We start from the raw sequence: 26617 nt of genomic DNA, 5'->3' as shown, positions 1-26617 counted from the left end.
TCATTTTAAAGCTGAGTCTCCACTTCCTCCTGCGCCTGCACGTAAAAACAGAACAAAAGGAAAAAAAAAAAGGCATGTTTGCTGCAACAACTGGTCATTGTAGGACCTTATTTGTAAAGGTAAGTGGTTAATTTGCATAATTTATAATTTTTTTTTGTTTTCTTTTTTTTGTACTAAAGAGCATTTCCTTCTTTTTATATAAACCAGAAAAAAACTAAATTCTACAGATAGTTCCTACCCGCAGTCACAGCTGCAGGCAAGTTTTGACATCAAGCTGTACAGCGCAATCAAAAACATACTTACATCTTAGCTCATTTTACAGGTACAGCCATAATCAAGGCACAAAGATCTTCTACAAGTATTATTTTTTTCAATAAAGTTGTACAAAATAATATTACATTTTACATCTGTACATCATAATAAACCAGCAGTTAAAACAAAATCAAAAAGAAAAAAAAAAAATTCTATATAGAGGACTAACGCCCAACAATGATCTAAGGCTAAGAAGATCATCTATGGACAGAACGTATAATATCAGTGAGGGTGGTAATTTTTTTTCTTTTCTGCCTTGACATGAGAGGCTGAAAGCAGCTGCAGTATGAATGCCTGAGGTGTGCAGAAACACTTAGCCACAATATACCATAAAAAAAAGGTAAAAAAATTGCTTAACTTTGCCTCTTCATTACCTACTTCATGTACTGTTCCCGAAACATTCTTTAAACTATTCAGAGTCACAAAAGGCCTGCAGGCTACTGCTCTGCAATGTCTTACAAGCCTCCTCCTTCACCTGAAGGCATAACGAGCAGAGGTCACTTTTACCAGTTGACCTGCAACTCAACAATGCTAAAATTTGTGACACATTAATAAATATCTCTGGTGCTGCTACATTGTGTGTATAATTCCTCAACAGTTTTTTTTTGTTGTTTTTTTGTTTTTTGTTTTACCTGATACAAAGTGCATTATTTCTCTTTTTTTTCCCTCCATCAAGTACTCTTCAGTGTCATGTTAAAGAAAAATAGCTATAATAAAATAAAGAAAACCCACAAAGGGATAAGTCCGAGCATAGTGCCATCTCAAAGATGGGTACACGGTACATGGGCCGACGCCCGTAAGAAATAGAAAAACAAAACTAAAGAACAGAGGTAGCCTAAGGCTTAGTGGAATGGTATTAACCCTTTCTAGTCCAGAGAGCCACTTAAAGCAAAGCTACTGTTCAAAAATGTTTCTCCCCTATTGTCAGCCTAATATTAGATTGGCACCTCTAATCCTTACCTCTAGCAATAACTTTCTACATCCCATCCCTCACTCTAAATTGTATGCATGTGTAAATGTATGTATGTATGTATGTATGTATGTATATGTGTGTGTGTGTGTATATATATATATATATATATATATATATATATATTGATGTGAACATTAAAAAGATGCAGTGATATTAACAAATGAAGCTTTGATATTGCCTCTCAGGACATTCCATCTATTCATTCCAGAGACCGCTGCTTGCAATGTTATTATTCCTGTAGTAACTGGGAGTGTATAGAGGGAATACTATCACCTCTTAATTAATAAAGGATAAGAAGTTTTTTGTTGTTGAAACTTCCCTCCAAACAAATCCTGCTGAAATGACGGCGATGTGATCCCAACGCGTTATTGTGGTGAATGCACACTAACATGGGCAGTTCTATGTATGGTATGTTACACTGCACAAAGTGACTGACATTCTTGCCAACATCATGTATATAGTAATAGTGTATGTGTCACCTTGACACAGCGGAAGCAACAACCACGCTGTGGGCTGAGCCGATGTTGATGAGTAGGCAATCCCATCAATTCAGTAGGAATTATTAACATCACTGCGGAGTGAGGTACAAAGTGCCTCAACCTTCACTGAGTTCTTGCAGAATGAATATGCTAAATATAGGTTCAGCCCACAGAATTGCTGACTTCATCGTATGTAGGTCACAGGGACATTTTGAGTAACAGCAAAGTCTACTCTAATTAGAGTGAACATGTATTATCTTTTTTCCTTTATACATATACCCTGGATGAAGCAATAGTCAGTTCACTTTATGAGCATTAGTCCCTTTTAACAGGAAGGTGTATGTGACGTGACTGCCCGCTGCATGCTCAGCCTAGCAGGAAGAGGCATGCAGGAATTCTTTAGATGGCAAAGCTGCAGAACTGACAGTCTGGGGCACATTACATATGTTACGTTAGTCCTGGGTGCTATATTATGTTCCTGCCTTTTATAAAAGTGGCTACGCAGGTGAAAAGTGCTAGGGTACATGAGTTGCAAAAGCTAAAGTCTATGCTCTGAAAAAAAGGCCAATAGGTATCCTAGTTTACGGGAGTAAGCAGCACTGGTTTAGTGGAATGGTAAAAAAAGAAAGAAAAAAAGTGTCATGTGAAAGGAAAAACAAGGACACAAATCGCCCTTGTTCATAAACCGAAAGTAAAAAGTTGGTAAGAAAAAAATCCTTGCTGAAAAAAAATATCAAAGAAAAACTGAAAGAAGCCTAGAAAAAAAGTGCGCTGTAGGGATTTTCCACCCTGTGTGGAGCAGTACAGAGGAAAGAGACAGAAAAAGTAGCAAAGGATTTAAAACCACAGGCTCCACGGTGAATACGATTACAAGAGTTCATATTGGCGGAGGTGCATTCTCTGGATGATATCTCGACAGTCATTGAAAACTCTGCGAATGTTCTCCGTGTCTACGGCACAGGTAAAATGAGGATAGCAGTAATGTCTTCCGTCACCACTCGCCGTGCTTATCCTCTGCAGAAACACAAGAAAAACATGTAAGTATAGGTAATGTCAGAGCTATATTTACAAGACAAGATATATTGCAGGGAAATCTGGAGTAAAGTCCCCCGTACACAAAGCAATTTGCCTGCAAATTACAGGTGAATGACAGGAGGACTGATCGCACCAGAGCCTCTGAGTTGCACTGGCTGGAGAAGCAATCTGCAGGATTGCTGCTGAGCTCCAAGAAGCTTTGCCAACCATTACACAACTAGTTCAATGCTAACATGAGCCCCAAACTCCTGTTCTAGAGTCAATGCTTAAGGTGCATACACACTAGAATTTTTGACCAATATCATTAATTTTGGCCCTTCTGAATGATACTGGTCAAAATATCCTTCAGTGTGTATGCGGCAAATAACAAATGATGATGCGCATGCCCACCAGTTGTTCATCAAGGTTGTTCGTCAACTGTGCATGCAGCTCAATTTGGATATAAAAAAAAGCCTATAGACTGTAGCTAGATCGTTTGTCTTTTGTCAACATCTTTCGTCCAGGACACTGGGTTCAAGGTAAATTGGTCATCAATGTCTTTCAGTGTACACAATGAAAGATATTTTGACCAATATCGTTCAGAAGGGGCAAAATGAATGAATTGGTAAAAAAAAATTGTACAGTGTGTATGCATTATGCTTTCCCTATACCAGTGGTTCCCAACCCTGGTCCTCAAGTACTCCCAACAGTGCAGATCACCCAGCAGGTGCACTCATTATTCAGGCACATTTGAAAAGATCACAGGTGGAGCTAATTATCTCACCTGTGATTCTGTGTGGAGACCTGAAAAACGTGTACTGTTGAGGACCAGGGTTGGGAACTACTGCCCTATACAATGCAATTTCTCGAAAAGTATATACATGTGTGTGACCAGTCCCAGTGTATACTATCCTGCTGCACATTATTACATGCTTCGAAGTGAAGATTGTGTGTCTCGACATCTGTTTTCTTAAAATGCACAACTATTACAATACATATACACACACAGTCACATTATTATGACCACGTCTTGCATTTCATGTAGCCCATTAACCCCTTCACTGGTAATCCTGAGAATTTTTCGGGCTATGCCTTAATGCCCAGGCTGACCAGCCCAGGCAATTCTCGGGATTGCCAGTGATTATCACCGGCCATCGCTGAACTCAGCTGGCTTCAGCGCTGCCCGGCTCCCTCTCCACCACCACGCCCCCAGCTCACCCAGTGCCTCCTCTATCAGCATAAAGTTGTTGAAAACTATCGCTGAAAAACTGTGGTAAATAGGGGCACACATTGTTTGATTTGGAACGAGGGAGAAAATTCGATTCGCTCGAGGCTACCCCAAAAAATGAGGTAGCCTCAAAGTGGAGAAATATTGGCTAAACCACGAAAAATATTCACTGCTAATGTTTCTTTGGGGCTAAATGGATGATACCACCAAAGAATCCTAGTTTTCTGACCTGTGTGTTAACACTGCTGGCTGTGTGAAAAATGCCTACTTATCTGTGATTTTTTTTGAGAGCCAGCTAAAGTCCCAAAAAAGAAATCCTAATTGAGAGCTGCCAGCGCCTATGATTCCTGCTTCAAAACCAGGGTATCAGACAAACACTGGAGATCTACTAGATCTTGTGTATCAAGGAACACAGTTTATCGCTCTCAGAGACCCCTGTATGATCTTGTGGAGACGCCTATGGCTAGAAGGACAAATATGAAGCTCTCGGCGTGGTTTGCAGCTTCTTTTTGTTGCTCCTGATTACATCTAGCTCAGGGGCCACTTTAAACATAGGAGTAGATGCATCAAGCTTCTTGGAAATGCCAGAGACACTGCCCTGATTGATCGCTATGGGCAACTTACAAACTCTCCAGAAGGCCTGATACACACCGCTGTAGGGGTGTAAGATATCCTATAGTACATCCAGCTGCACAGTATTCTACAGTCTCTGAAAGTCTGAGGGGGGGTATGCAATCTGGGATCACGGCTGTTGTTCTCCACCAACAGCCGTGATCCTGGCCTTTTTGCGGTCAGATCGACCGCATAACGACAGATGTGGATTGTCGATCTGCGGCCCGGATAACATCAATCCACGGCCATTATCGGCAGAACGGGGCCGACAACTTCTGAAGAGGGGCCCGTTCGTTAATGACAGCATTGAATATGGAGCCGCCGCTATTTTAAAGGTAATACACTAGTATTACCAGTCACAATTAAGCAACCTGAATTATTATACAATTAAAAAATGATTAGATTACACTTTTTTTGTAGAATATAAATGAAAGCAACTTCATGTAAATGATAAATGAATGGTGGAGAACAGAACCAAAATAACCCACTCCACATCCAATACTCCTCATGTCATAGCTAACAAAATTGTGCGGTGTGAGATTCCATGGAAGATATTTATGTTGATTCTTTACGTTTTAGTGAGTAGTCTACTAACTTTTCCTATCGCAGATCAGAGGGAAACCAAGACGACAAAGTTTAATTTACATTACATTTTAATACTTACTAAAAACTCATCTCGGATGAAAAACTTGGCCCTCGTCACTTTGGGATCCTCTCCTGCATCTGGTGTTGCTATAAAGAAGATTTAGAGAAATAAAATGTTAGCAGACAACTGCAGAATACACATGTGAAGAGCATTTATACAGTGCTACCACATTACGCGGCACCATAGAGCACAAATGTAATTATTCCCACAACCCCATGCATACCTCCCAACTGTCACGATTACAGCGGGACAGTCCCGATTTCGGGTCCTGTCCCGCTGTCCCACCCGCGGCAGGCATTGTCCCGCTGCGGGGGGTGGCAGTTGGGAGACCCCACAATCTAATAGAATAGACGCTGTGCGCATGCGCACAGCGTCTATTCTCGCATGAAAATGAGGCCGCGGCTAATTAGCATAAGCCGCGTCCTCATTTGCATACGCCCCGCCCCTTTTCGGGAGCTCGGTCCCTATTTCATTGAATTAGAAGTTGGGAGGTATGCCCATGCCCCATTTGTACCTTATGGTTCAAACTCCCTACCATACAAGCATACAGTAGGGCTAAATATTGCTCACATAGCTCAGTACAAACACTGATATGGTTTTGTTTGTGAATATCTATTTTTAACCACAGTCATTTGCTATGTGACTCTGCACAGATGTCAGGACGGAAGTACCCAGACCAGACAGAGATGGGGGTCCAACCTGCTCCTACAACTGGAATCAAACAAAATGAATGCTGCGTTCTCATTGCCGCCCCTGCAAAATCTCAGGTTTTTCTTGCCGGATTTTTGGCGGGGCAAAGAGCTTCTCAGCTCAACAGACCCCCGTCATACTGCACCTCAGACCCAGGAATTTCCAGTGTCTGCCCCTTTCACACTGCTTTCCATGGTCTGCCTTCCAACAAGTGTTGCAGCTTTGATTGGTGTTGGGAAATTTGTACAAATTGCTGTGATTGGCTGTTTAAAAAAACTGCTTTTATTGGCTGGCTGTAATATCACATGATTACATCCCACAATGAGCTTGTTTTTTTGGCATCATGTGTGAGAAATAGGGGTCTGTGCTGTTAACATTGCCATACACCCGTGTATTACCCAGGAAAAACCCTGCAAAAAAACATGTGTCTAATTCCCAGGGCATAACACCCGGGAATTTCACAAAGACCTTTTCACACTGAGACAGGACATGGGAAATAACTGCTTGCCCTGGCAAATACCCGGGTTTTTGTGGCAAGGAGAACGGGGTATAACTCTTGTCTCACTGGACTCTGCTGGTACTGGTGATGATCCTGCAATCTTGTCTGTGGTGATGATTATGTGCAGCAAACACCTACAGTACTTTGAAACTACAAATCACAGCAGTCGCTGCTGTCCGGGACCAGACTATAGTATAAAGAAAGCCTGCTGCAGCTTTCGGGATATATGCTGCCCCCGACAGGAGAGGCCTTCTGGGAGGTGATGCACAGCTTATAAGAGAAGGAGGACTCCGTGAGTACAATTCTACTGTATGTTAGTGAGGGTCATGTCAGGGGGGCTCTTTCTCTTCCATTTCCGCCCATTCCATATCTCTCCACCATTTCCAACACTCTGGGCAGTATTCAATGCTCTTTTGCGAGCTGTGATGGCGAGCAGTGTTCATTGCTCGCTGTCACAGCTCGCAGGTCAGTATTCAACAGCGAGGTGGAAACTGAGTGTGCGGCCACTAAAACAGCAAGGCTCGTGGCTAAATACAGCGGGCTCCCAACATTAGCCGTGAGCCTCGCCGTTTGGGAAATCCTCGCTGACCTCAGACAGTGAGGATTCCCCTGGAAAGTTGAATAGGGTGATTGGCCGGTGCAGGGGTTAAACGGCAAGGATTTCTTGTTTTTGCCGTTCAACCCCCTTGCTGGCCGCATTGAATATGTCCCTCTGTATCTCTCCCATTTAAACTAATTCCTTTCCTATTCTTCCTCTCTCTTATCTACTCCATTTCTTCTATCTCACCCATCTCCCCCATTCCATCTCTCTCATTTTTTCATCCTATACCTCCCCTCTCATCTCCTCCTAGTCCTGGGGGGGGGGGGGGGGAGACGCCACACACCAAAAGCGCCCAAACCTGGATGTCTACACACATTACACAACTTTAGCTGTTTTGCACAGATATAACCATGTAACGTGCTAATGGGCTTCTGATCGGAGCAACAACTGAATAGCTCTATTATTATACCCATTAGGAGAGACATCCTCTTCTTCCCACTATTCTTCCTCAACACCCCCCACTCCCGCCTATTCCTTCTGTTTCTCACTATCTTTTCTCTCAATTCCTTCTTTCTTTCACTTACTCCTTATTTCCTCCCTCTTCCCCGTGGGAATCGCGACACGAGAAACCTGCCTATCTTGTTAGTCCGAGGCCTCACAATTGCTGATGGCAGCCCTGTATCTCCATACAAGCTCTGGAGAAATCATTCACATAGGATAATGGAGAATGTTAAACCAAGATTCTACTTCCTCTTGTTGGTAGTTTACTAGAAGTACATTATCCTAGACCGGTACAGTGGTGAACATGTATGAAGCAGTGAAAATAGTGGATAACAAAGCCAGTGGAGAAGTTGCCAATGGCAACCAATCAGCTGCTACTTATAATTTTATAGAGTGCACTTGATAAAGGTTTGCTCAATGCTGATTGGTTGCCATGACACACTTCTCCACTGGCTCACTGCTTCATACATCAGTATGTTTTTAGCATGCAACCTAACTTTCATTCTTACCATCGTCGGGTACAGTGTAACGCACGTATTCTGGGAAGTAATCTTCTATTTTTGATTTTCCCGCCAAAACTTTTTCAGCCAGCATGTCTTGTTTGTTCAAAAATAAAATTACGGAAATAGTTCTTAACCACCTGTTGAAAGGAAAACTATTTTTCAGACAGATTCTGTACCTTTTATCATGATCAGTGACTGAAGACTTAATTGAAACCAGAACAGAGAGGTGAAGAATTACTTAACTGCACTATACTGGTGAAAGAGCCCCATCTCTGAGGACTGTCATGCGCCCTGATTTGTGGGGGATAGTTGGAAGACTTTGCACTGCTGTATGCTATAGGATAAAGGGTCTACACAGCATGTAACATAAAGAAACATTTAGGGTGTTGCTACTGCCCCCAGTGTGCTATGGCCATGCCCCCCTGTATCTCGTACAAAGACTTTTAATGTATTTTGGCAGGTATGATATACAGGTTCCAGGGACTTCTAATGATTCAGTGCAAATCTAAACAAGTTTGTACTTGCATTAGAGCTAATTGTACCCTGATTCTAGATCTTTGCAATATACTGGACAAAAAAAAGACTCAGTACTTTCAACATGCATACATTCTGAAGCACTAATTACATGATATAAATGATCTGTTTCCCTAACACAAGATAATTTATGAAATACTTGTCTGGAGACATAAGTGGGAGAAATAAAATGGTCCAAAAAAATAATAAAAAATTTCATTAGGGGTTTGTACATTCAAAATACATTTTTACCGCCTATGAGTTTGCGGAATGTAAAATTGAAGTGGTGCACAACAACAAGGTATATTAAGTGCGCGCAAAGAATTTTGGGAGTAAGAACTAAGCCTTGGAGAGGGGGGAGAAAGTACCAGCCAATCAACTCCTACCTGTCATTTGTCAAACACAAGGTTCTATTTACTAAGCTTTGGATGGAGATAAAGTGGACGGACATAAAGTACCACACAAACACAGCCTGTATTGTGGCAGTTAGGAGCTGAATGTTTGACACTTTATTTCTGGACGCTTTATCATTTATGGCATTAATATATAGACCTCATAGTCCGTAGCATGAGAGATTGGAGTGGATTGTCTGGTATTTTATCTCCTCGGCTTAGTACATCTTCCGCATTATGTGCCAAAGATGTGCAGTATTTACATTCCTTATAACAGTGGTTCCCAATCCTTTTTGAACCACGGCACCCTAGAATATCACAATATTTTTCACGGCACCCCTAGGTCAAAAGTTTCTTGTTGATCATTTTATAAAATATATTAAATTAAGTAAATTGTGTTTATATGTTATCCTTCGGATCAACTATGTAGTGAGGAACCAGATTTGCTTTTGTTTGCCCACATATTTCATGATTGGCGTCCACCAACTCTGCTTTTGCCTATTTCTTTGCCCATGACTATTATGAATTTGTCCTAGACCACCAATACAAGGCACCCCTGCAAGTGTCCCAAGGCACCCCAGGGTGTCTAGGCACACAGTTTGGGAACCACTGTCTTATAATCTATTACAGGCAAAACACTAAATATCTCCTTTATCTGACTATAGCATTGAAATATATATGACACCCGGCACAAAAATAGATTATTAACAGCCTTTGCTTGGACAGATAGGGTGGTGGGATGCCTCAGCGGAACCCTCAGCTGGGTCCTTGGGTGTTTTCCAATGCACTGCCTATCTGACGAGGGCACTACTTGGGTGCTGACCAACAGATCGAGTCCAGGGTTGAGGACAATTTAGAAAATATGTAAGGCACTATACCTGTTGTTCCAGATACTTTTAAACAGGTCCAGTGCTTCTCGTAGTCGGTTTGTGTTATTATCTTCTCTTATAACCATGTTATAACTGCTACTCGCAACTACAAAAATTATAGCTGTGACATCTAGAACAAAGAAGAATAATAAGTAGAATATTCTGCATCTATCAGTTCATTAATGAAGCAAAACAGAGTTACTGTGCACAGATAATAGAGATAATATATTGGCATTGTTTAAGACAAGTGCATTGCCTAAGAAATAGTTGCATTAATAAATGCAGAAGATACCCCCAAATCCATGCTTCAGGCAAGCCCCAAAAGGTTTTTCAACAAAATTCAGATTTGGCCAAAACCTTAAAATCAATCTTGACATTTCTGCGATTTCAGTGCACAGGACAAACAGTAAGAGTTATCACTGACCTAAGAAATGAAATGACAAATCAGACATAGGGGTCTATATTCATTGTCAGGCGGAAGCTATTCCACCAGTTTGCGGATTTACAGAAAATCATTTGCTGAGAATCAAATGATTTGCCAGAAAATATGCCACCAAAATAGACCCAAGACCAACACTGAATATTCCCCATAACATTCATGCCTTGCTTAGCTGTAATGTGATAACCGATATCACTGGCTATTCATTCTAAAGTGGTGTATGTAAACATACTGTATAAAGTGGTCTTTAAACCCTGTGTAGACTGTGCCATGAGTACCTGCATTGATAATTATGAAAAATTAAAAGAGAATGGGAACCATTTTAGGGGAAAAAAATATAAATATCTTACCATTAAAACATTGGATCCATTTTCTTCTCTCATCTCTTTGTCCTCCTACATCAAACATGCTGTGGAAATATACAAATAACACAGTTAGCAGGAACAGTTCGCAAGGCTTTAGGAGACACAGGTGGTATATACCCATAACATACTCTATGTGATGAGCTTTACACTAACAGAAACAGGGAGGTGTTCCAGTATAATCTGCAGACATAGAGCCTATATTATTGAAAATGACAGTTGACCAAATAACTTTCTATTCAACACAATAAATTCCTCAACTAGTTTATTGTCACCAGTCCAAAGTACAGAACCTCTGGGATTCTATAGAGGATGCAATGAGTGTTTGCCAGAGGAACAGGCTGTTGGCCTGTTTCAGTGATGTACGTAAACCCGGTGGCTTACCTACATCTCAGATGCCACATTGCACATACGCAGGTCTCCTCCTGTGTATCATTTTGCAGTGCCCCCAAGGCAAAGCATGACTGACCTACTAAAGCCATTTGGGGGCCAGACAAGGCTACCTGCATGTTGGCCCATTTTCTGGGAGTGACCAGGATATTGTCTGCATCTTCTTGGGCCTGGCTTGCAGGAGGCGGCCATTCTGAGTACTTTTAAGTTTAAGCTTACTTACTTGCTCTCCATCTGTGGAAGAGAAGGCTGGCTTTTATTGGACTGTGGTCCCTTTTTTCTGTGATTGACATCCGAAATATTAGGAATGGAATCCTAGTGGTGCTTGTCACTAACTTGGCCTGATCGCTTTATATCTCTCTTGTCAATTCCAATATATATGTATGTATCTATGTGCGTATGTGGTAATCTGACTGATCCCAGCCCGTGCCTCCCCAACCAATGTTTTTGCCGAACTTCATGGCTTTGAACTAAATAATCAGAACATTCAGTATTTTAAATGCCACAAGTCTTGTATGAAAAAACACCAAAGATAATGAATTATAAAGGGAGTACTCACTGGAAATTTACTTTGTCTACTTGAAATCGCGTTTCAAAAATCCCTGATGTCAAAACTCTGCATCTTAATAAATCCTGGAAGATAATAACACTGATAAGAGACATACAATATATTACATCACACCACAATATACTAGTCCAACAGGATGAAGACTGGTAATGTCATTATTCTACCACCATACAATCCACCGCACTACTGCTTTCCCGGGAATGACTGGGGTAATTCCTGGGAAGTCTATGTTAGATCAGAGATTATGTTATTAGTACACAGACCATATTTGTGTAAGTGCTGCCACAGCTAATCCACATGACCAATCCTATCATATAGCACTCATGGATGTTATAACTAGCATACGATACTGCTCCCAGTTGCAGTACAATACATGATTTCTTGTTGTTTGTTTAGGCCCGGACCATTTAATGAGTCTTCCAGTTTACATAAGCATCAGCATTATGGAGACTGTAAAGGTGAGCACTTCTAAGCTGGGCTCACACTATACAATTCGATAACGATATCGGTAGTGCTAGCTGATAAACGATCTGGTGCAAACACACTGAATGGACACCCATAGAGGGAGAAAGTGTCGGCATTTCCACCGCCGGGATTATAACTGAATCCCTGCTTTAGTGCTCAAAAGGGTACTTATTTCCTAGCACGGCGCCCGCAATTTTGATTGTATTGATCGGGTCGGAAAAATCGCATGCCAACCAAATCGCATGCGATCGACCCGATTTTTACATTGGAATCAATGTAAAATGGTCCCTGAGACCCGATTTTACATTGATTTCAATGTAAAAAGCCCCCAAACCCCCCATTTTAATAGAAACCCCCCCCTAATGTTTTAAATGCCCCCCCAATGTTAACGCCACCCCACTATTGACGCCAACCCGAAGCGGGGCGAGCGCAGCGAGCCCGGGAGGGGCGGCTGTACGCGTCCTTCAACCTTTTCATACCCCCACTATCCACGTCGGCGTGGAGTTGAATTTATAAAGTGTGGCGAGCGCAGCGAGCCCGAAGCGCGGCGAGCGTAGCGAGCCCCGCGAAGGGACGCGCATAACTTCACAGGTATACGCGTCCGCTCGCCACACTTCGGGCTCGGTGGCTCGCCAAACTTTATAAAATCAACTCCACGCCGACGTCGGAGGACGCGTACCGCTGCGCTCGCCACGCTTCGGGTTGACGTCAATAGTGGGGTGGCGTTAACAATGGGGGGGCATTAACCATACTTTATAACCATACTCAATGAGAAATTGGCCATATTGGCCCATTTCCCATTGTCCCCTATGTAAAATAGCGTTGATCGCATCCGCGGCCCATTATAATGGGCCGCGACCGACACGATCAACCCGATTTTGACTTGAAAAATTATTTAACATTATTTTCTATGGGAAAATCGTGTTGATCGCGTCGGTCGCATCGCAGCTCATTATAATGGGCCTTATTATAATGGGCCTATATTATTAAAGTACCTCACACTTAAGGCATACAATCAATGAGACGGGCGCCGTGCTAGGAAATAAGTTCCCTCAAAAGTTACAAAAATAAAATAAATTAGTGTTGTCTGCAGCATTTACAAGCATGGACTTGTAAATGTCCATGCAGAATACTATAGGGTCTAAGGGAGCCATCAATATATCCAGCAAATATGCAAGAACACACTTTTGTACAAGATGGGTGCATTGTGCAATAGTGCTGAAAAAGTCACCCAAACTTTTTCACTGGCTGAACTGGCTGAAATCAACCCAACTTCACACAAGTGTTTGGAACCCTATGAGGCAAATCTGTGATGCCGTAAAGTGCGACCGCTGTTGCGATGACTCACACCTGTGAGATAATCAGACAATACAATTGATGCCTTTAACTTTAAAATATATATATATATATCTTAAAACCGGTGTGTACAAGCAAGGTAAAAATATTCCTATTTAAGGTGTTCACTACAAAACATCTTACCTGATCTGTTGGTGTGTAGTCATTTAGCCTGACATTATCGATTTTTTCTAGAAAGCTAAAAACAAAAACATAAATGGTTACCAATGGAGACATACATCTGTTTATTTCAAATGTACATATAAACATTACACATGAAATCTGTATGACATACAGTATGATGTTCTGTAAGCCAAACATAACATGATACATTAGAAGTTTGATTTGCGATATCTTTGTCTTAACCACTAGGTGGCAGAAGAGAGCTACTGCCTCCAGGACATGCACTGAAAGCTGAGGAAATGCTTATAGCAGCAGCTTCTCATTGCTTCCAGTGTGATTACACAAAACATACTAGGCCTCCACAGTGATCTTTTTTTTTTTCGCTCAAAGTATTAACTTGCACTTCTGATTTCCACATTAAGCACATAAATGACCAGCATACACTATATAGCTTTATACTTTCAGCATTTCACAAAACAATGTACAAAATATACTGGATATTTTGGGCTAAACAGCTTGATTTCATAACTATGACAAAAAAAATGTGAAAAACCCCATATCAACATAATGCTTGTGTCGACCTAACCCATGTTGACCTACAGTCATGTCGACCTTAATGCATGTTGACCTAATGGTTGTCAACCATCGTGCTGTCCACCCACTGATCCATACCCTACTATTTTGCCTTGCGATACGGACTACACGGGAGCATGCATCGCAAGGCAAAAAAAACAGTGTGATTTAAACTGGAGGCAATGGGACTTGAAGTAAAAAGTTCAAATTTAATGCGAGAACCGCACCGTGTGTGGGCACCATAAGTACTACTGCAGCCAGCTCTCTAGCAGATCCTTCCGGATAATCCAGTTTTACAGTGAGCATGCGCTTTCTCGCTCACTATGCTACCTATCACCATAATAACCCTCCTCATTGTAGGGTAGGCTGTGAATTAGCAGCATTGTTGCGCCCGTGCAATGTAAAATAGCTGTACATTTGTGTTAAACAAACAAGTAGTGTATACAACAACAATATTTGGACTGGCAAAACAACTTAAAACATGTATAATTAATTACAGAAACCTATTTCATGTATTCACTGTTGAGCAGTGGTACATATGTAGTCCAGTCTTCTGTATTGCCCTAGCGCATCACACACATGCAGATGCGTACTCATGTGGGTGCCGGATGATGCTCTGACAGTTGGGATACCGACTGCTGGTGCTCCGACAGGGGGGATCCTGGCTCACAGAGGCAATTCTCCCTTGTGGGGGTCCATGACCCCCATAGAGGGAGAATATAACCTGTAGCGAGCACACAAGGGGCTTCTTTGCGCTCGCCCCCCTGTCGGGATCCCCACTGTTGGAGCCCCGTACCACACCACTCATGTGAGGTGTGGCTATTAAATAATGAGATTGTACTATAGGGGAACATTTACGTAGGGGAACATTGACATTGGGCTATCAAAACTGTTTTGCAAGTGTCACCGCTCTCGCATGGATAGTTTGCGGTCACACAGAAATTGGGTTTTTGTCATGCTACATAAAAATGCTTAGATGAATAGTAGAGCAACGTGTTAACTTCAAATTTTTAGTTAAATTAATCAGAACACCCACAGTATCTTTCCGTCAGCTAACGGTGGCTTACCAGGCCGATTGTATGTCACATGCACGTGTGTTTGACTGGCACAAAAAAATGTAGTGACGGTCATGATGATGTGGAAGATGATTAACGTCCTGGAAGGCCTTGCATTCCAAAAGCAAGAAAAAAAACATTGTCCTGTGCAACTTCGCTATTATATGGAAATTATCGCATTTCAAAGCCAATGGAGATATCGATTTCCCCAGCGTTTTAGACTAGTTACTCAGGTACAATCCAGTACTGTGAACAACCGCATGAGTGCTATTTTGTTCACTACAAGCTGAGCCATGAGGGTTTCAGGACTGCAAGTCTGCCCATACCTTGAGTGGAGTCACGTTTAGTACATTGTTTTGGAGAATCCACTTGATAAGCTATTACAGTATCCCCCCCACCATAGCCATTTGTATTCACTATGTGATATCAAAAGAACAAATTAATCCAAGGAAAAAGGGGAACAGAAACAGTTCAATGGTTTGTTACTTCCTGCCCCAGACTATATCTAATGCCGTGTTCTTACTGCCGGGGACTGACGTGCTGGGCCCCCGTTCTCACTGCAAGGCAAATTCCCGGGTAAAGAAGTTCTACCCGGGAATTTGCCTTTAAACACAGGTTTTTCGGCAGTGTGAACTGGTCAACCCGTGTCTGCATATCCGGATCTCAGACACGGGTAAAAAGAAGGGTTTTACCCGTGTATGAAATCCGGATATGCGACCCGTTCACACTGCCAAAAATCCTGTGTTAAAAGAAAAATTCCCGGGTCTACATGCTAGACCCGGGAATTTGGCTGCAGTGAGAACGGGGTATAAGCTGTTATTTGCAGGACTCATACATGGAATTCATTTTCATCCCCCTTCCTCTCTAAGCCCTGAATGTCATGCGCTGGATGCAGACTTTTATCATAGTGTGTGGGCTTGTCCTATGGTTCATGGCTTTTGACCCACTAAAGCCAATATAGTTCATCGCAGTATGTTCCTCTTACTCCAGAGTGTGTCATGCTAGGATGGTTGCTAGGATACAGCAGCTATCCAACACATTTAATAGCTGTAAGTGATGCTAGGAAACTCACCTTGCCAGGCTCCTGCACCCCCCCCCCCCCCACCTCCCATTCCGGGCTTTTGGAGCTGGCCCTGGTTCCCAAAATACAGGGGACAAAGTGAGTGGGGGTCCCTTGTATTTTAGGGACCAACATCAGGATTTTGGAGCTGCCCTTGTTCCCAAAATACTGGGGACAAAGGGAGTGGGGGTCTCCTGTATTTTAGGGACCAGTACCGAACTCCTGAGTCAGCCCTGGTTCCCAAAATACGAGGGACAAAATTAGTGGGTGCCCCCCATATTTTAGGGAACAGCACCATGCTCTTGAGCCAGCCCTGGTTCCCAAAATACAGCCCCCCACCACCAGCCCGCACCTCATCCAGCCTGCTCATCAAACTTGTAACACTGAGCAGCAGTCACAGGCTGTCAGTATGGGACAGCCTGATCCGCTGTCCTATCATATCTGTCTCAGTGACAGGGGTGTTATTTGATGTGGGCTGAAAGCATGTCCTCGTCACTGAGGAAGAGGAGTAGGTGCCGCTTCCCCATTGTATTTCAAAGGGATTTTCAGCCTCTTTTATCCCTGTGGCTTAGCCCCACCCCCAGCTGCTGACATTTTTCAATTGTCTGTGGAAAGCGCAGCTGCCTCGCAAAACGTCTCTCACCTGTCATAAATTATAATTTTTTTTACAAAAAAACATATTTTTACAAAGTAATATGTTATGTTATAAATATCTTTGTATTTAAAAAAAAATCATTTACGACAGGTGAGGCCTTACCTCCTGACTGCACATCCCTGATTTCATCCTTTGTTCTTAGCATGTGTAGTAGGTAAATGGACCAGAGTTGTCTTCTGCAATTTTCTTCAAGCATGCGGCATTAATAAATGCTGGTATGCTTGCAATGATTGGCTGGATGTATCACATGCACAATGCAATGCGACATGCATCCCACCCAAGATGGGTTTTAGAACTGATTGTTATTTATCACAGTGTGCCAGAAATGTATTTGGGGTCTCATTATAAGTATAGGTCAGTGTAAAAATGGATTTCTAGGTCCACTTTGAAAAAAAAAAAAATCTACACCCACACCTCACATGCAATAAAAATGGTTATTGAAGGTGCAAATAAGACTTGATGGGGCAGGATTTTAGAGCAGGAGGAGGGGGGAACAAAACAAAACAAAAACTTTAGTCAACTGGAAGCAGAAGTTCTACAGGTATAAGAAGTGGTGACTATGATATGCTTCATTTGTGTACAACGTACGTCCTATAGATTGTGTGCACCTGGATGTGCACTGGATGGGTCAGTTGAGGAGGCACACTACAAAGCTGAGGCTTCTTAATGCTTATGCGGTGTACTGTGGGGTCTGCTATGTTAAAGCCTCGTTAAAGCTGTGGCAACAACTAGAACTCCACAGGCTTCATGTGTGTGCTTTATGTCTGCATGAATGACCACTTGCAGTAGGACATTGCTGAATATTAAGCAGAAGTTAGAAATGAAATAGCCTGAAGGTATTTTTTTTTACCTGCAAAAATAGATTAACAAACACCCCAAATGTACCCAGTATACTAAAATGTTGAGCCAGCAAGATTTATGTGGGAAACTGTGAAATCTGGATAGAATTCATACACATGTGTCATGGTATCTAAATATTGACACAGAAAAAGTTTAAACAGCATGGAATTACAGTAACACTGACATAACCGGAGGAAACGGAAACAATGAGGTTCTTAGGGGGGCTCATTAATTATATAAACTCTGAGAACTGTCCTCGCACTCAGTGATTTACTGCCTCCTCCTGGCCCCATGTCAGATAATACAGTATGAAGCAGCAGGATCTACCTGAGAGAGGTGATTCTCTCTCTCTCTGCACAACAATATAAGCATTACTAACTGTGTCAATGTCAGTGAGGTGTACAATGCCTTGAAAAGTTATAAAATGTAGAGTTATAAATGGCCAACCAATCAGCTCATAACTGTCATTTTTCAAATCCTGTCTGTAACATGACAGTTAGGAGATGACTGGTACTTTATGGGGGATATTCAATCACAGACGAGCATCTTCCCCGACAATATTGAGCAGGGTATCTCGGCAGAACGAGCCAGACATCACAAGCAGTCGGGCTCGTTCTGCCGAGAACGGCCGGGAAGTGACAAGCTGCCGGCTGCAGCTCGCCTCTTCCCAGCCCCAACTCGCTGCCACACCCCTTCTCGTCCCACTGCAGACAGGACATTGAATCCTTCCTGCATGTTCTTGGTCGAGCTGACCGAGAACGGGACGGTCACGGCGGTCGAGCAAACTCGACTGCTGTGACCCTCACATTGAATACCCCCCTATCACTCTCCATTTTATCACCTTTCAAGCTTAGTACATTTGGCCCCATGTGATAGAGAGGCTTATGTCAGGAGAAAGGACTAAATAATAAGGTATCATTGCTATAGTTTTACTTAAAAAAATAAATAAAATAAAAAACACTAAAATGTTATAGTTAATTCAGTTCAAGGGCGGGATGTTATAACATCCGCGGCCCCCCTTCGCCGGACATCGCATTTTTAATAACGGCATATGCTATAACATATGCCGTTATTCATGCAAGGGACAGCTCTTGCGGTAAGAGCTGTCCCTTGCGATGCGGTGCCGGCGCTGGACTTCCGGGTCTGTGACCCGGGAGTCCATCTGCGCATGCGCAGACCCCGGCGCCGGCCGCAGGGCACGCTGGGAGGGATCCGTGACGGATCCCTCAAACAGCGCTGCGGTAAGAAGCCCATAGGCTTCTGCAGGGATTCGCCAGCTTTAGCTGGCGATTCCCTCCGCAGCGCTGACACTGCGGAGGCGCCATATAGCATATAGAAATGCGGTAGAAACCCCGAAAACGGGGTTTTTACCGCATTTCTGCTATATAGCATCCCGCCCCATGTCACAAAATATAAAATGTGTTCTCTTGGCTAAGCAGTTGAGACACTTATTTTCTAGCTTTGGGTCAGGAAGGATGGTAAATCTGGTTAGACACCGTAAGGACATGCCCATATACTGAATGTGGTAATGGTGTGAAATGCTATGGCCTGCAGGTGAGCACCCAGCCCGAACTGTGTATGAACAGTGGCGGTCTTTACCTATGAGCTGCAAGTTTTCTGTGCTACTACAGGATGTGTCTACATGCACATAGCCCTCCTAGTCGCGCCATGTATCAACAGCGCTGGGCCTCTTTTTTGCTATTTTTTCTGTCAGTGTAAAATGGAGTGAATATGACACACAATCAGCTGCTGCTGATTACAATGATATGCAGCATTTATCCAGTGTGTGACTGCCACTATATCTGCATCAGAAATGGAACTTTACATTGTTTTCCTGGAAAACAACATTTGGATATACGTACCATGAAGTGCCCCAAATCACTACTCCAAGATCTATAACATTTCACATAAGGAATGAAAGGAGACAAACCAAAGGCGGCCTTAGCAGGCTTCAGTTTTTGCCAGACATTATTGGGCTAGAGAGAAAAATTAGCCCTACTTATTGTGCTTGTAAAAATCCATGTTGTTGGTCCTGCTGTAAATGGCCCTATTAATGTTCACCAAGCAGATTAGGATTTTGTTATTTTAAGTGCAAGATGGCAAATCAGAGAAGCGTAAACATCAATAGAAAAATCTTCTCAGCCTGCTGCAGTGTGGCCTAGATAAATGTTGTAGTTGTGCCAGCAGCTGACATTTCCCATCTAATGCCAAATGCTGGTCCTCTGCCAAAGCAGCCACACTCTTCCTCTCCAAAGCCTGGTATTGTTACCAGTTACAAGTATGCTTTAAAGTGGCTCACTGTCACCAATTAGTCCTACTTTATAAATTCTGTGGAGGACTAGTTCTTAAGCTTGCGCTTTCTTCATGCATTGGTTGTTTAATACTATTTTTTGCTGATAATTGTTCCTGCTTTGCAGAGTGGATAGAATTGCTGTGTTACATTGATGGAGGCATGAGCTTGGTTCATTTCATGTGCCTATCTCTCTGGATTTTGTATGATCTTCCATGTGTCTGTGAGCTTACCTGAATACCTTGAGTAAACCCACACATGCACCATACAAGGAAAGTGCTGTGTAATATGAAGACACTGTACAAGGGAAATTAAATGAAAGCGGTACATCTGTCAGAACAGACTTAGGTCTACAGTCATTAGGTCGCCCCCGGAAGGTCGACTGTCCCCAAGGTCAACAGGGTTAAAGGTCAACAGGGTTAAAGGTCGACATGGCTCAAGGTCGACATAACTCAAGGTCGACATGGTTTTAGGGCGACAGTCATTAGGTCGACATGAGTTTTCACTGTTTTTTTTTACCCGAATGTCGAAAGTCGACATGGACACATGGAGTCGAACCGCAGCCCCTCGCGATGCTTCGGGCACGGTGCCTCGCTGTGCTCGGCACACTATTTTATTCTCCCACCACGCCCTAGTGGATGGTAGGGCATGAAATACCGCCTGCCGGCACACGTTGGCTCAAAAAACAGTGAAAAACTCCATGTCGACCTAATGACTGTCGACCTAAAACCATGTCGACATTGAGCCATGTCGACCTTGGGGACAGTCGACCTTCCGGGGTCGACCTAAGTCTGGTCTGACAGATGACCGTTTCCCAATTAAATACAGTGTCCCGAAAATCTGATTAGAGCCTAATCCATCATGAAAACAGCAAGCAATCATTTAATTTAAATGTAATATACCATTGAATTTCAGATAGAATGCACAGGAAATGTAGGGATGACGGGTGCCATTATTGGCAGTCGTACAGTAACAGCAAATCACCAGAAGAATGCCACCACTCCTATAGAATGTAAGCTTGCGAGCAGGGCCCTCCTACCATTTTGACTGTCTGTAACAAGCCAGTTTGTTTTATCCCTATTTCCAATTGTAAAGTGCAACGGACTTTGCTGCGCTGTATAAGAAACTGTTAATAAATAAATAATATAGAAAACATACTGGGCAGGTGGGGGGGGGGGGCTTAGCGGTTCCGCGCATGAAAAGGGAAAATACGAATTTGATCTATTCTACGCAAAAACGGCAGAATCGGAATTATCGGAAATATTGTCCGAGATTAAATACCCACATATATTGCTCATTTTCAAAGCAAAGACACTGTCAATAATTGTGTATATGTACTGTATACACACACACACACTCACACATACATACACACACACACAAAGAAACTCCCCTACAAATCCCATTTATTTGTCCCTGCATCTCCATTACAATCTGTGCTGCAAGTATGGGTCATAGGGTCGACAGGGCTAATGTCGACAAACATTAGTTCGATAGTCAAAAGGTCGACATGAGTTTACTTTTTATTTCGATGTAAGTCCACATGGACACTATCAGTTTACTGCGTCCGCTCGGAACATTATATTCTCCCTCCACACCCTAGGACAGTGGTTTCCAAACTGTGTGCCGTGGCTCCCTGGGGTGCCTCGGGACTCATGCAGTTGGTCCAGGACCAACTGGAATTATTAATAGTTAATTATTTATGTGCAAAAACCAGTGCTGGTGGCTGCAAATCCTGCCCTTTACCACATAACTGACCCTGAGAATCGCGTATAAACCCAATGTAATTGTTTTTTTTTTTTTTTGGCCTAGGGGTGCCGTGAAAAAATTCTGATACTCTAGGGTGCCGTGATTCAAAAAAGATTGGGAACCCCTGCCCTAGGATATAAAATACTACTTATGGGCACAGAAATAAAACAAAAGTGGAAAACGTTGAATGTTGTGATGAATGAAAACAAAAATTTCCACTAACCATAGAATTTATTACATTACTGCCATAATGAAATTTGACAGAAAAACACAATAGTAATTACTGTACAAAAGAAAGGGAAAGGGAAGAAATGATCACACTTCATCTGATCTTCAGTCTAATGAGCTTTATCCGGTGAATGATCTGGTGTTGCAGAAAGAACACAACTAATGTTTTGCAACCAAGCTTGGAAAACTGTGGATTAAGTGCGCACAAGTCTAAACTACCAAACGTCTTTGTAATCCACTTTTACAAAGACAGCTGTTCAATTGTGGAGGATTAACATTTGTACCATGGTGTAAATTGGAACCAAGGAGTTAACAAAGACAGGACTATCTTACTGACAGTTATAAAATGCAGAGATAAGCATGGGGAGGCTGTAAATGATAAATGCATATACAGTATACATGCACAGACAAGAAGGCCAAAGTGTTCTAAAAATAACCTCAGTTGTATATCCTTCCAAAAAAAGTGTACTACGTAAACATGGCTGTGCAAACCCAAGTACCTGTTCTACGTCTAACCACACATGTATAAATAGGACAACGTTACATTAAACAGAGTATTTCATGCTCTTTCAGCTCTACTCTACCCAACATGAGACATCATTATTCAATATTTTATTTACAAATACAGGTAGTCGCTCCCGTATCCGGAGATCTCTTATCCAAAATATATTAGAATATTTCAGATTCTCCCCCCCCCCCCCCCCCGCTCTTTTTTAAAACCTACCAAGTCCCCCGATATCCACGACGGCCTTCTGTATCTTCTTCAGTGGTCCCATTGCACGGGCTCGCCTGCAAACTCGTGCAATGCACCCCTGGGACCGCTGAAGAAGATCCTGAAGGCCGCCGTGGGACCAGGTAAGTATGTTAAAAAAAAGCCCAAAAACTTAAAAATCCATTATCCGTGGTCCCGAACATTTCAGATAAGGGATACTCAACTTGTACTCTTAATGTCAGACTCTCTCTATATATCCTATTTAGCATGTTTGTGCAGGGTGCCGTACGGGATCCCGACAGTCATTTACCCGACGTCGGGATCCCGACTGTCAAAACGCTGACAGCCGGGTGCCCGATGGCCACCCGCTATTTTCCCTCGTAGGGGTCCACGACCCCCATAGACGGATAATAGAATAGGTGGCTCGCATAGCAAGCCACTAAGCCCGCAGCGTTGCGAGTGCATCGAGCCCGCAAGGGGCTTTTTTGCGCTTGCCATACTGTCTAACTCCGGGGAGTCGGGATCCCGACGTCGGGATAATGACTGTCGGGATCCCGACTGTCGGAGTCACATACCACACCTGTTTGTGCGTATATAGTATTTATAGGATGATATCCAATTTGTTTTGTATATTCTAAACAAACAAAAATGGCCTAATAATTAAATTAAAGATTATGTAACAACATTAATAAACCACATCATTGTTCTTCATATGCTTTGGCAGTGCTTGTCAAGTAGATGCTACAATGGCAGAAACACTCTCCTGACTCAGTGCCCCTCTGTGAGGTGCCAAGCAGGTAAGAAAGTCATGTCTGATATCCAGTTCCTTCCTTTTACCTGTAAAGAAAACAAACTGCTGAAGGTTCCGTGGCCGGGTTAATTTATCTCTGGCCTACTGTAGCTGGAATGCACTAATCTTATGACACATGTAGAGGGTTTAGCTACAATAAGCCATTACAGTAGTACCTCCTGTATCCAGAGAAAATAAAGGGGGGCGGTACTCAGATGTCCCCAGTGCTTTGTTTTGGATTACTACCTCATGGACTGTCCTGAATGGTTTACTTCATCCATATACCAGTGGATAGGAAAATGCAGGGCAGAGGCGTCAGCTTCTAAGCCTTTTATAAACATTTGCATAGTTAAGTACAGCACAGAAGGCCCTAACAGTCATCTGCAGCCCTGAGTGAACAAAGGAAGGTCAGAAATAGAACTTTTTTATTTTCTTAATTGTACTAATTAGCTTCCATTCCATTGAATAGTATAGTTTTGTTTGTTTATGTTAAGTGTACCATTGAAAGAAAAGTTTAATTATAACCCTTTCACACCACACAAATAATCCGGGTCAATCCAGGGGTTGCTGCTAGGTCAACCTGGGTCGGCGTAGCCATGTCGAATATCCCGGCAATCAGACCCGGGATAAAAGTAGTGTTATTCTCGGATCGGGTCCCCATTCACTTCCATGGAGGAGGCAGCACTGTGGTTATGCTGGCACCGCCTGAATGCGCTGCAGCTCCTCCCTGTCACCAGAGGATGTCAGCGATAAGCCGAGTCAATGTGAGCAGCAAACATCGCAAATGCCGGGTTGCTCGCGGTATAGACCTGTGTCCCAATTTCAGGTGAAAGGGGTATAAGTCTGGTGCAATACATGTTACTAAATAGTGAGCGATAGTAGTATTGGCAAGAATGAACAGCATCTTTTTTCGATTTCAACTAATATTATTATTTATTTACAGTTTCTTATATAGCGCAGCATATTCCATTGCACTTTACAATTGGAAATAACAGTGATAAAACAAACTGGGTAGAAACAAACCATCATATCACAGGCATGTCCAAACTGCGGCCCTCCAGCTGTTGTGAAACTACACATCCCAGCATGCCTTGCCATAATTTAACATTCCCAAATAGCAAAACTGTGGCAAAGCATGATGGAGGACCATAGTTTCGACATGCCTAATCTATAGAATGTGTTATTTGTCTTATAGTGAATGTGTAACTATTAATATTGTTGAGAGAAGTCCTATTTTTCTTCACCAGTTTTCCAAAGTCTGGCACTGCAACCTAGGTTTAATGGATTAATTAGCACATCAGTCAATTTGATTAAACATTTGGACTAAAGCATGGACATCCTCAAAACCTGAACTGTACTCTGCTCTACACTTTCGTTTTACTGTTTGAAGACCATATACTGTATACATTGATTATGGGGTTGGCCGCAGGGTAGCTGAATAATCTAATGCATATTTACCAAGAGCACACACCCTATTGAGGGGTTCTTACAGATACCATTGGTTGATGTAGATGTTCAGTTTTATGCATACAAAGGGTGATTTAAGGCTGCAGACACACACAGCGGCCACGTGGGACCAGTTTTCAGGAACTGCAGTCAAGCACTTGTAAAGCACAGTTGTTTACAAAGTACCTGTTTTCTGGAACTGTAGTCAATGTAATAGGAAAAATGAGTGCTCATAGCTGTCAAGCATAAACATGAACAAACAGAAGTGAATCTTGTCCCTCACCACATAATTCATCTTGAGGGTGAAAAATAAAAACGGATTTAATTTAATATTTTCTTATCCATGTGTCTAAGCGAGGGCCAGATGTTATCAAGCTTCAAATAATGATAAAATGTAGAGTGATAAACAATCAGCCAATCCGGCTGCTAAATGTCATGTTACCGGCTGGGTTTGGAGTCTCCTGGAGCGGATTGGCTGGTTGTTTATCACTCTCCATTTTAGCACTTTTTGAAGCTTGATATATTTATTTATTTACAGTTTCTTATATACAACTGGCCCTGGGGTGATGTGAATTTTTCATACTCTAGGATTCAAAAAGTTTTGGGAACCAATGGTATAACAAGAGGGCACATATAGTGGAGCACGTGTGTTTAAAAAAAGTTGTGTGTTTAAGAGGAGAGTGTATATAATACCCCTTTTACACCAAAAACCCTGGTCGGACCCTGGTCTTTGAATGCTGGAGTATCCAGGGTCTGACCCTGCTTTATACCCCATTTACACAGCACTTTGACCTGGGTCGGACCTGAGTCTGCACCATTTACACTGAACCTGGGTCAGCCCAGCCTTAAATAATATATATATATATATATATATATATATATATATATATAATATAAATATAATATATATATATATATATATAATATTTATATTATATATATATTATATTTATATAAATATAATATATATAATATATTTATAAATAATATATATTTAAGGCAGGGCTGACCCAGGTTCAGTGTTTTTTAGGGGGTAGATGGGGAGTGCTGTCCCCGGGTGCTGGGAGGAGGGGGGTCCCTGCGGTTGCTGAGGGGAGGGGGGTACCTGTCAGCCTGCGGTCGGATCTCACTCAGCAGAGGGGATGATGTGCGCCGCTGCTGTACCTCTCCCCGCAGCCGCGAAGTTCCTGCGGCGAATGTACAGTCAGTGGCGGGGGTCCCTCTGGCGCATGGGAACTAGTACTAGTTCCCATGCGCTGGAGGGACCGCCGACACTGACTGTCCATTCGCCGCAGGGACCGGCTACCGGGGGGTGGTACAGCAGCGGCACACATCATCCCCTCCGCTGAGCTCTGACCGCAGGCTGACAGGACAGGTACCTCCCCTCCCCTCAGCAGCCGCAGGGACCCCCCTCCTCCCGCAGCAGCTGGGCACATCTTCCTCATCGCTGCACGCTGTGGACCCACTGCGGGTGCCTGCACCCGCAGCGGGACTATTTACACCGCCATTTATACGGGTCCTATCTGGGTTCTATCCAGGTCAGGACCTAGGTAGAGGACCCGTGTAAATAGACACGGATATACCCCATTTACACCGCCGATGATCCGGGTCTGACCCGCAGCTGACCCAGAACTTTCGGCGGTGTAAAAGGGGTATTCGTTTCAATCAGAACAATAGACAGATAACTAGGAGGAAGATTACTATGGTAATTAAAAAGGATGTCGGCTAGACAACTTACATACTTGCTGAGATGTTTCAGTAAATC

General features: G+C 42.8%; 1 protein-coding gene across 2 annotated transcripts in view; it reads right to left on the bottom strand.

The window, feature by feature from the left end:
* Nucleotides 1-348: 348 nt before the first annotated feature.
* The window catches only part of GNAL (G protein subunit alpha L), a 283334-nt gene continuing 257065 nt past the window's right edge, over nucleotides 349-26617 (bottom strand). For both annotated transcript variants that reach the window (XM_083187665.1, XM_083187666.1), the window contains exons 6-12: nucleotides 13476-13530; nucleotides 11523-11596; nucleotides 10562-10620; nucleotides 9782-9902; nucleotides 8005-8135; nucleotides 5283-5350; nucleotides 349-2778 (exon numbers count right to left, since the gene is read on the bottom strand). In XM_083187665.1, coding sequence (XP_083043791.1) covers nucleotides 2632-2778; nucleotides 5283-5350; nucleotides 8005-8135; nucleotides 9782-9902; nucleotides 10562-10620; nucleotides 11523-11596; nucleotides 13476-13530 — 655 coding nt within the window. In that variant the 3' untranslated portion in view covers nucleotides 349-2631. The remainder of the gene's footprint in view (nucleotides 2779-5282; nucleotides 5351-8004; nucleotides 8136-9781; nucleotides 9903-10561; nucleotides 10621-11522; nucleotides 11597-13475; nucleotides 13531-26617) is intronic.

The sequence above is a fragment of the Crinia signifera genome, chromosome 5 (assembly GCF_055691185.1).
Source record: "Crinia signifera chromosome 5, ASM5569118v1, whole genome shotgun sequence".
Classification (NCBI taxonomy): Eukaryota; Metazoa; Chordata; class Amphibia; order Anura; family Myobatrachidae; genus Crinia; species Crinia signifera.
This window is presented reverse-complemented; position numbering and strand designations above follow the sequence as displayed.